The sequence below is a fragment of the Corvus moneduloides genome, chromosome 1 (genome assembly GCF_009650955.1).
Source record: "Corvus moneduloides isolate bCorMon1 chromosome 1, bCorMon1.pri, whole genome shotgun sequence".
Classification (NCBI taxonomy): Eukaryota; Metazoa; Chordata; class Aves; order Passeriformes; family Corvidae; genus Corvus; species Corvus moneduloides.
The window spans coordinates 4,193,588-4,205,165 of record NC_045476.1 but is presented as its reverse complement, the minus strand read 5'-3'; the positions used below and the strand labels follow the sequence as shown (position 1 = coordinate 4,205,165).

Genomic DNA, 11,578 nt, shown 5'->3' with positions numbered 1-11,578 from the left:
GCACTCTGTGCCAGGGCCTCCCCACCCTCATAGGGAAGAATTTATTCCTAATATCTAATCCAAATCTTCTCTCTTTCAGTGGGAAGCCATTCCCTGTGTCCTGTCCCTCCATCCCTTGTCCCAAGTCCCTCTCCAGCTCTCCTGGAGCCCCTTTAGGTCCATGGAAGGGGCTCTGAGATCTCCCTGGAGCCTTCTCTTGCCCAGGTGACCATTCCCAGTTCTCCCAGCCTGGCTCCAGCCCTTGGTATGTCTCCATGGCCTCCTCTGGAGTCTCTCCAGCAGCTCCACGTCCCATCCTTGTTGTGCTGGAAGCCCCAGAGCTGCACCCAGCACTGCAGGAGGGGTCTCACGAGGGCAGAGCAGAGAGGGAATCACCTCCCTCGACGTGCTGGTGCCAGTTCTTGTGATGCAGCCCAGGATGTGCTTGTCTTGCAGGAGGATGAGCTGCCACTCTCTTTATTTGCAGAGGTTCTTAATGATCCAGTTTCCACTTCACTGATAATCACACACGAGTTCACAGGAGGTGCCTGCTCTAAAGCTCAAAAGGATATTAGGGAAAAGAACCCACCATTATGACTAATTAGTGGCTCTGCTTCAACATTTCTGACTGTCTCCAGGATGGAGCTGATACCTATTTTGGTGGTGAGATCCCTAAAAATGGGTGACAGCATACAAACCCAGTGCCTGTGAGATCCAGCCTGTCAGCAAGCACATCAAATTCATTATTTTAAAAAACATCACAACAAAGTGTCACAGCTGACAACCTGGTTATGAAAAAGTTAAAAGAAGAACTGGATTTTTTCTGTAAAGTTGAAATTTAGAAAACCTAAAGCAGCCAGAAAATCTGGTTCCCTTCGCTGCCTGTAGCTGACTCATTGCAGGCAGATAAAAAACATTTATCCCCCAGCTCCCAAAGATTTTCAGGAGAACAAGAGTGATGTGAAATCAAGTGAGATGAGGTCACAACCTTTACAGGATATATAAGCAAATACATTATTTGTGGAATGGTTTTACCCCTTGGACAATGAGGTGTAGATAATTTCCTTCCTTTTCACAGAGTGAAGGTGAGAAGTGCCTGTGCCCCAGCAGCATCCAAGGAATTGAAACAACTCGAGGAGAAACTGGATCTTGGAGAGATCAGACACACATTTAACATCATTAACTGGAGCCTGACCTTTTCCCTGGCGCACTGTAAAGGTTGGGAGATGCCTGTCAAGGAATTTCTCTCCTTTCAATTTAAATTTTCCATATTGGCTGGGTTACAGTCATCAAGTTACACCTTCATCCTGCATCCCATGGGGAACATGGATTTGCAGACAATCTTATTTTTGCAGCTGAGAATGTCTTTGTTTGCTAACAGAGATGCAGGAGTTACTTGCAGCAGCTTCCCCTCAGCTCCGTGTGGCTGGAGCTGCCTGTGATGGGCAAAGCCGTCTCCCAGAAAAGCCAGGAACTGGGATCCCAGATGGGATTTAACTTTAAAGGCAGTCTTGCCCTCATGAATTAAAAGAGAGGCAAAAGAGGGGGGACCAGAATGAAATGTCCAAGGTTGGATGGCTCCTCCTCAGCTGCAGAGCACTCCTGCTTCACCAGGGTCACCCCATTCCTGAGGCAGCCAGCCAGGAGGTGGAGGATGACCCACGGGAATCACAGACTCAAAGGACAGCCCAGGCTGAAAGAGATCTTGAAAGATCATCTGATCCAGCCTCTCATGGAAAGGGAGCATGGATGAGGTTTTCCATCACCCTCCTGCCACACCTTGAAGTCCTCCAGCCATGGGGACTCCACAACAACCCTGGGGAAGTTGTTCCCATGATTCTCACTGTAAAAATTTGTGTCAAGATAAAACCTCTTCTGGGGCAACTTGTAGCCATTGCCTGTTGTCTTCTCCATGGCTGTGTGTGAGGAGAGACCCTCCATCCTCTTTGCAGCCCCTTTTCAGCACTGGGGTGTGAAAGCACAGCTGTGATGAGGGGCCCCCTGAGCCTTCTCATCTCCAGGCCGCAGGGACCTAACTCCTCCTGACTTTCCTCACAGGGCAGGCACTTCCAGGTGGGAAGGAGCCTGCCAGGAGAGCAGAAAGCCAAGGAGATGGGCTGCAGGGGGGGCTGATGGCGTGGAAAACCCCCTGTTCTCCCCAAAAATCCCACGAGGGTGTTGGGAATGTGAAAGCAGATGCTGCAGTCACTAACAGGGAGAGGCAGCCCTGCAGGTGTGGGGTCCATTCCCTGGAAAGGTCCAACCCTTTTGGTCCAGCCTGGCCACCCCTCCCTGTCCCCTTGCCCCTGCATGCTAGACACGGGCAGGGAGCGGAACTGGCACAGGGAATGTGCCTTGTCACACACCTGCCAGCTTGGCACCACTTTTATTTCTTCTTTTTTTTCCTCCCCCTCCTGGAGATTGAACATTTGTCCATAGTTCTCCCCATGTACTTCAGCCAAATCCCGATTCAAAATGATGTTGCCTTAAAAAAAAAAAAAAAAAAAAAAAAAGAAAGAAAAAGTTGAGCAGCAAATCTTTTGGAAGAAAAAAAGATTTAGCACTCTAGGGGAGGTGTAAGGACATAATTTAGAACTCAACTATTTGAGAAATGCTGATTTCCCTCTCTAGTTTTCCTGTGCTGATCATATATTTCTGCATTTTCATGGAAGAAAAGATAATCAGTGACTACAATGATCATGAACACTTACCCTGCATTCAGGTGTGGAGCCACCGGCTCCTTTCTCAAAGGAAACTCAACATTCATTGGGCAAACGAAGAAATTGCTTGTGAAATACCAAGAGAAATTTATACCTGATGGAAGGCGTCATCCGTAGGCCTGTGGAGCACAATCGTGGCAGAGGACTCAGACATTCAAAGCGGTGGTGATGCTTTTATTTGAGATAATGGCTTCTAAATTTCCTCTACGGCGCCTTTAAACGGCAGCGCTGCCCGGCTGCACCATCTCGTGGTGTGACCGGGCCCTGCATGGACCAAGCCCTTAAACCCCTCTTTTTTCCCCAAGACTTCCATCACAGATACATCAAAGCCAAATGCTCCCACTGCCAGACCATGCCACGGCTCGGACCACCACAATCCAGAGCCACGAAGGTCCTCCAGACCTTCCCCCCTCATCCTCCTTTTTGGGATGCAACACTCCAGCTGTTTTCCAAGCATCGTCATCCCAAGTATTTGCCTGAACCCTCTGGTTGTTATTCCAAGATCCATCGAGCAGATCAGGAATCAGACCAGTGGGTGACGACTCATGTGAACCTGCTCTGAGTTACTCAGATGTGTTATAGAGGATTCCAGTGAGACCAAGGCTCCAGTCACTATTTAGAGGAGAAAATCAGAAGGAAAGTTAAGGATCACAGAGCTCCAGCCCTGTGATGCAGAGCCAAGGGCAGGACCTGTGCCCAGCCTCAGCCCGACTCCTACACAGCACCTGGTCCCTCTTAGCTGTGACTCTTTCCCCACAAAAATTATTCTGTAATTCTGTGATTAAATGGGTTCAGGTCTTGACAAAAATCTTCCCTCTTCTTCTAGATGTATTTGCTTGTAAATGAAAAAAATGGCCCATTTCAGGTGCACAAAAAACCCCACAGATAAATTTTGCACAAACCTCTGGCTCTCAATCTCTGAGGGTACAGCAGGTATTAACCAGGGGATTAGGTAGAGATTAGAAAAAAAAAATCCCAAAAGTATTTATAAAACGATTTTCCTATTAGAAACACACATAAAAATGCCAGACTTTCATCTTTCTGTGGGGTTGTTTTCCAGCAAATGCTTTACTTGCAACCACCTTCTGCAGGCTCATCCTTCCATGCAGACCTAACTCGAGATGTGCCAGGTGAGGGACTGCTTCACACGGGCACCTCGAACCAATCCAGCCCCAGCAAAGGCGGCTCCCCCAGCTTCTCCTTCCCTCGGGGGATCAATGTTTGGCTGCTGACTGGCTGACCCAAGAGCTGTGCCAGGTCAGCCGCTCAACATCACCACTCACAACAGGCACTGCCACGAGTTACACAGAGGTGACACCGCAGCCTGGCAGAAAGGCAGTGACACTGATCCCCTCTCAGCCGCGTTTATCCCTAAAAAACCCGGGATAGGCAGGTGAGGAGGCACCCAACTGCTTTCAGTATGAGGGCTGCTGCATGCAGGGACTGAAAGGGGCTTGTACAGAAACCCCACCAGCCACCATCACGTTTCCCCCTGCCCCCTTCTCCCCTCCCACAGTCCGGCTTTTCCCAGCTCCATCTTACAGGCTTCAGTGGCTTTGGAAAGCAGCCAGATGGATTTATCCAAACCTCAGCAGGTTAACCATAAAGGAGCTGAACATTTCTGCCAAATACGCTGCCAGAGGAGAAGGCCTTGGTGCTCAGCAGTCAGGGCTTTCATCTCTGTTAAAGCCCAGCACCTCCAAAGAGTTGTTAAGAATGGAATGAGAACTTCCCGGCCTGATCCTGTGAAGTCTTTGCCTCCCCCTCCCACTGTTTCCCCAACGGAGAACGGAATGTGGACAGGGAAAGGGGGATTTCTGGGAACAGGCCTAAACTATTTGCATTATCAGACATGAAGAGAATGAAAAAAATAACACAGATAGTTTATTGTCAAACTGAATCAAAGCATGAGAAAAAAAAAATTACAAGGTTACACTGTAAAGAAATTTGGTTTTCACCACAAAAGCTCATTAAAATCAAAGAAAACAACCCATTGTCAAGCCAGCAACTCCCCCAACAACCTCTCAAGCTTTCGAGTGCAACATCTATTTGAAAGACTGGGAATTCAGAGGTGGTGACATCACGTTTGTAGCGACAAAAGGATCACCCCTCATTATCTGGAGGGACAGAGGTTCTCCCAGGGGGTGACACATCTCTGGCTGAGCGGTGACTCCCGTGTTTGCCTTTGAGCAGCAGCAGCCTTGTCCTTGCTGGAGTCCACCCTGAGCTGATGAGGCTGACAGTGCCAGCTGTGCTGTGCTCCTGGGTCCATTCTCCTGCCATGTCCATCCCATCAGGTGTGTCCACGTCATTAAGTCAAAACAGGTGGGTGCCAAACTGAGCAACACCGGTTCGGGGAGAGCAGTGGGAGGCACCACGAGGGGACACGGACACAGCCACCACCTCCCAAACTCAGTTTGATCTAATTTTAGCCACGACCAAACCTCACCTTTTGATATTGGGGTGCACTGCAGAGGCACTTACCTACCCTAAGCAACCCACCCTACAGACACACCACGGATCCTTGTGTGTGCCGTGCCTCGGAAATGCCCCTTCAACCACGGACACCCCGTTCCCAGCACAGCTCCTTCCCAACAAAACTCCTGGGAGCTTTCCAAGGCTGAGTCTGCCAATCTGTCCAAACCAATGGGTTACCCACAGATCATTTCTCCTCCAGCAGAACCAGAGGAGTCCAGCAGAACTTTGCCTGGGCTCCTGCCAGCGTGGCTGGGCTGCTGGGGAGTCTGGGTGGTGAAGGTCGCTTGCCAGGAAAACTGCTGGAGGCTGCATCCCACCTGGAACAGCCTTATCCCATCCTGCAGGCAATTTCAGAGCAGCTGGCTTTCCTTTTGAGTCAAAAGACAACAGAAAGGGGGGGAAAAACCACTGAAAAGCCTATAGGTGTATAGACTATTGTGTATTCAGTCCTGCAGACACTCGGTTTCTGTCGGGACAGAACAACAGGATCTTTCTCACCACTATAAATGAGCTGTTTTATGAATTTTGAAACACTTTTTTTGCCAAGTGAAAAAAGAAAGAAAGAAAGGAATCTTTATCCTAAGCAGCAGTTAAGGAGATCGGTAAAATTAAAAACGAAACCAAAACCAAACCAAACCTAAAAAAAAAAATCTAAAAGATCAAGAACCTGACCCACCAGTACAAAGTAAAGGCAGTCCAGGGCATTCCAAATGATCATAGAACTAACTAAAAAATATTTTTAATTGCATCTAATGTGCTATCTTGAGCCAGCTGCTTATTCCAACAGGCCTGAGGTTTTCTGCTCATGAAGCATCAATAATATGTGCCACTTCCTAGAAAGGAAGGCTCTAAGTCTTACTGTGTCCGATAAAAAGTCCCAAAATAGATTTTTCCAACCAAATAAAGTGTTTTATTCAGATATTCATGTGGATAGGGCAGTGATGTTAAGAACAGCTATTCAAGTAGCTGAAGTAAGCCCTTCAAAAGAAGTCACACAGCTTTGAGACTTGAACAAATTATTGTATGATCTCATCCAAGAGATCTAAATAGCTGGAACATCTGCAAGAGTCGCCACCGATTTATTTAGCAGAGTTCATCAGTAGTTCATCAGCTCTGTTTGCACAAGCAGGTGCCAGGGCAGCCACGGAGGAGTCCTACACATGACTGAGAACGAGGAGAGGGGGAGGAGGGTGGGACAGAGATGAGTGATTTTATCCTCTAACGTGGATGTGCATTAGCAGGAATGAAGTCCCTGCTGAATTAGGGCAGTGCCTATTACTGAAGGAGAAGTGCAGAAATGCTTTTTCCCAGAGAAGTATTACATGCACAAGTAACTATATTGTTAAAATTTTTTATTTGTGACAGTAAAGAAACCATTCAATACCTGATTGACAACACTTCTCTCTCCTGCAAACACTCATGGTATCTGTAGTGTTTCTCAAGTATTGCTGGATTGTTCATTGCATCAAAGTGTAAACAGCTCCATCATAAGGAAAAAAAAAAAAGGAAAAAAAGAAAGAAAGAAACATTTCCATTGCTTACTCCTCTGTTAAGGAGTTCCCAATAGATCTTTAACAAGAAGTAAGAGAGAGTCAGCTGGGATTTTACAACATCATGTGAAACAGAAAACTGACAGCTGGTTTTGCATAGTTAGCCCAGAGATTTTGAAGCGATTGCCCCACGCCAGTCTCACCTGCCCCTCCTCGCCCCAAAAAGGCAAAAAACATCACAGCACCTTGGAATCAGAGGCACAAACTTGTCTTTGTTTTACAAATAGGGCTGCGCGGAACTGTGGTTTATTAGGTTGAAAACAATCTGTCCAACAGAGGGTTACGCCTTCGGAAGTCACAGAGCTACAGATTCTTTTTCTTGGTTTTTTTTTTTTTTTTTTACACTGAAATTTCAAAAGCTGCAACATCAGCACACACCAGTGTCATTTAGATACTTTATTGTCCCCAACCAGTCTAATCAAAATCATGCTGTAAGAAAAGTGATTGTGTACACTTGACAACCAAAACGTCTCCAGGTGTTGAGTTTCTTCCACGTAAAACTTCTGCTGTTTTAATAAAGATCAAAAGGGCGAAACAAAGAGACAAATTATTCTTCCAAAGCTACCTAAATGAACACAGCAATATTGTACATTTGCTACCATCTCCCCATCCCAAGCCTGCCACGCTTCCTGGTGGTGAACAAGGATTCAGCGCACAGCCCTAAGGTTACAAATGGCAATTTCACTGTTAACACTTCAGTTGGATTTCAAGGGTCTAAGGCATTCTGCCTTACAGCTTAATTTAAAAATACCTATACAGGCAAAAAACCGTTTTTTAACCCAACATAAAAAGGACAACAGAACTCCAGGCCAGGCAGCTTCTCTTTAGAATGACCAACTGGGAAAAGACTTTTTAGTATTTCTGTAATAGCCAGAAATAGAACTGAAACCCAGGGTTTGTAACAGCCCTGGTGACCTGCATGCACTAACTGCACTTCAAAGTATGCAAGAGATTTAGGAAACAAGGTTTGTTTTTTTTTTTTTTTCCTATTTGAATTTTTTTTTAAATCTTGTATTTAAAATACAATCAAATACCCGTATTGCAAATTTTACAAACATTCCACTCGTTCTCTGACTTTATGGACAGAACTCTATTGCTTTGTTAGAATCTAGAAACTCTAAATACACAGCGTATGTATATCCACGCAAACTCAACACTTGAAATTTCAAGTATGATGGTAGTGTCAAAATAAACAACTGTGACAGTTTGATCCCTTTGGCCAAATCTGAATACCCAGGGGGAGTCCAAACCTGATTGCAGAGCACTCTGAGTTTTATTTCCGTATGAGTTGGGTGGGTTAAAAAAAATAGAATTGATCAGAACTTACAGAAAAAAACTCTTAAAACTAGCAGAGATCAAAGCTGTGGTAAGTTTTTTGTCTTTGTATTGTCCCCAAGTGTCATTTTAATGCTGTACTAAGTTACAGTAATGTTTTTTTTTTTTTTTAATTTGGGGATTTTAAGAGCCAAAATAATACAGTACAAGCGTGGTTGTACAGAACATCATGAGAACCGTTCCTCCAGAGGCTGGTGCAGAAGTTCAGTTGCCCATTCTATGTGGATTTGAAAACAATACAAGACACTTTAATAATAGAATCAACATTCATTCACAGACTTAAGGCAACTGGTTCATGAAATCGCTGCTTCCAGAGATGCAAACGGGTGACATGGTTTGTCTCACGTCCAACAGGTCACAACTGTCACACGGCCCTGTCTCGTGGATTATTCATTGTCTGATTGTTTGGTCTAATGCTAACGAGAAAAAGTCTTTGAATTTCTTCAGCCATTCCTCTCATACCTGCACGACTAACTACAACCTGAATACTTCCCTGCAAACTGCACCTGGGGCCCAGGAGCCACAGGCACAGTTGTAAATACTGCTCACAGAACAACTCTTATTTTTTTTTTTTTGGCAGCTTACAGTTTCATTACTCTGGAGTCAAATACAAAATTAAACCATCTTAAACTGAAAGTAAACATTAATGGACTAACCAGAATCCATACGTCCTTTTTTTTTTTTTGTTTTTTTCCTCTTTATATTTTCAAACAAAGTAGGCTTTTTTTTTTTTTTGAAGTTTTTTAAATTCTGAACTCGACAGTTTGTCTTTTTGCTGTGGCACAGATTTATACAGTACTAAGGTGATGCCAGCTGGTTAAGAAACAAAAGGGTGATGCCGTACAGACTCACGGGTGTGACGGGACTGCCTCCAGCACCCCTGGGCCCAGCCACAGCTGGAGCACAGCTGGAGCACAGCTGCACTGCAGGGGGCTCAGTCTGATACTGCACCCACGACAACCCACTCGCTGCCTGTGTAGACTGGCCTGCCCTTCTCTGGTGGATTTGTTAAGCTGCTTCACCAATGTTTTTGAGACAAGGGTCACAAGCCAAGTCCATCGCAAAGGAATTTGGTTTTTTTCCCAAGTCATCAGGACTTTTTGAGAAAAAGAGAAAAGGCAAAGGGGGATTACAATTCAGAATTTAGCACAAGGCTAATTAGAAGCACCAAATAGTCCATTTAGTCTTCTCTGATGACAGCCAAACGCAGCTGCACCTTTTATGTTTGGCAGATTTCTGCTGTGGACAGTAACTGGAAGGTGACACTGGAAACGGGGGGTTGAAAAAAGGTGTGCCTTGTTCTTCAAAGGCATGAAATATTTAAAAATTATTCATCCAAAAGGGTGAATGCCACTGCAGATGTTAAGCAGGCTCTCAGATTCAGAGATGACTCTAAGTCAACTCCAAAGCCAGAGGACTGATTTTAGTCTAGGCTAGTAACTTCTGCCCTTCCAGCAAGACTTGATACAGCTCCTAATCTGCACCTTACACCTTGGGGAAAAAAAAATACAAATCAAAGGTGTGGGCAAAATACTTTCTGCATTTTCATATATCAAAGAAAAGAGAAGGCTTCACCTTAATTGAAAAAAAAAAAAAAAAATCTCCTTTACAGGTCACCTTTAACTGGGTTCTCTGGTATATCAGATACCAATGGATTAATCCATGGGGGTGGGTTATGAAGCCTGCATTTTATTTATTGCCCAAGTTTGCAGCTTACAGAAAATGTCTCATAGCACAGGCACAGTGGCAAAAACAGTATAACAGCCGATGGTCAACTCCATTTGGTGAGTATACAGTAGCAGCAATTAAAAGAAAAAAGTACTCCAAACAGCTCAATACAGATCCAGCTTACCCAGATGGGGTTGTTTTGAGAAAAGAATCTTAAACTAATAAATAGATCTCCTCGCCGTTCTCCCAAGATAATGGTTTTCCAAAAAAGAAGAGGCGTGGCAGTTGTGCGCAAGCAGAGACAGCAGAACTTCATCTGTCTGGAATTAAAGGTGCTTTAGGTCTCTCAGCCACCTCATTTGCTCAACTCCATCACTCCCTAAATACTCAAACAACTGCAGATATGTTTTAAAACTGTGCCCAAAATCCTCATCAGTGAAACAACCACGTTAATGACCCCAATTCACCCCTCCCACAAACGCCTGAACCTTCTGAGCATGACAAAGTGTGATACAACTTAATGTCATTGTGGAGACAGGAACCCAGCATCTTGGTTTCAACTTTTTCCTTTGTTATATATTACAGTGCTCTATAAAATTTTTTTCCTTTTTCCTTTTAAAGCATTTAGACAATACAAGACTAAAAGATGTCTGGAAATACGTCTTATACAAAAATGAATTTTTATCTTAAAATAACATTCAAAAAGGCACTTCATTCTGTAAGAAAAATTTCAGAGTCAGGTCAACTGCTCTAAGCAGGGGGGTAAAATTGTCTGCATAGTGGGAGGGGAAGAAAGGGAGAGAAATCCAACTGCTGAAATACAAGCTTCTTTTTTTGGCATGTTTTAAGAAAAGCTGATCCAGTAAAAGATGTCCATTTATGAAATTAATTAAAAGAGTCCCATTGAAAATAGCTTTTTTTTTTTTTTTTTCCTTTAAAAAAGTAGTCTGAACACATGACCTTAGGAGTCAGGCTTCTGAAGGCTTAATAGCATCACTCATGATTGTCCTTCGTGTCCAATGTAACAGGAAGATCAAGAGTAGCACTTCTGACAGGGGTGACCTCCCCAAAGCTTACATTTGAAAGAGCTGAAAGAGATGGAGACAGCCTCTAGCAACTGCAATCTAGGAGCAGGAGTCAGTCAGAGTTAAGGGCTACCTGTTGCAGAGTTTATGAAGCATACTGTAAACTTCTTCCTCTTTGCTTAGTCCTTCAAAGAAAGGAATAAGATCTAGCAGCTCTGTGTCTGTCATGTCATCAAACCAGGACTGCACAGGCACCTGAAACAAAGCAACCAACAAACACTGAGAGGGTTTCATGATGTAAAAGACACATGACTTTTGTCTGTGTAGGTGTTCTGTAATCACCATCATCATCATCAAGGCAATTAGCTACTCATTACCATTCAGGTGGAGCAGCAGGTTCAACCCCAAGCCCAACCAGGACAGCTGACCTCCAGCTGCATGTTGAGGTGACCCACATGACCCCACACTGCTCTGCCTCCCTGGTATCCAGAACAGACTGGAAGGAAGACACAGCTTATGAAGCTGCACTGACACTTTATTTACATGCAAATCTTTTTTTTTTTTCCCTCTAAGAATTATCAGAGTGAGTCACCAGGCACAGGCAGGAAGCAACAACCCCTTCTGGCATGGGGTTTGGAGGAAATGTTTACCAGCAAGGGCAGAACAGTGCTCAGGTTAAAATGTTACATCTAGAGAGTGGGTTCAGAAAAAAACACATGTAATAACCCTTCTTAAATATGTGGGCTGGATTTGGGGAAGGTGTTCTGTGTTATCTTCATTATGGGAGTACACTGAGGTCTTTCCAAGACTATCTTGGATCTTG

The 11,578-nt window shown here is 44.6% G+C and overlaps 1 protein-coding gene across 9 annotated transcripts in view; it reads right to left on the bottom strand.

Moving 5' to 3' along the window:
* Positions 1-6,512: 6,512 nt before the first annotated feature.
* Positions 6,513-11,578, bottom strand: part of CTDSPL (CTD small phosphatase like) — an 80,815-nt gene continuing 75,749 nt past the window's right edge. For all 9 annotated transcript variants that reach the window (XM_032096634.1, XM_032096796.1, XM_032096879.1 and 6 more), the window contains one exon: positions 6,513-11,010. In XM_032096634.1, the coding sequence (XP_031952525.1) occupies positions 10,885-11,010 (126 nt within the window). In that variant the 3' untranslated portion in view covers positions 6,513-10,884. The remainder of the gene's footprint in view (positions 11,011-11,578) is intronic.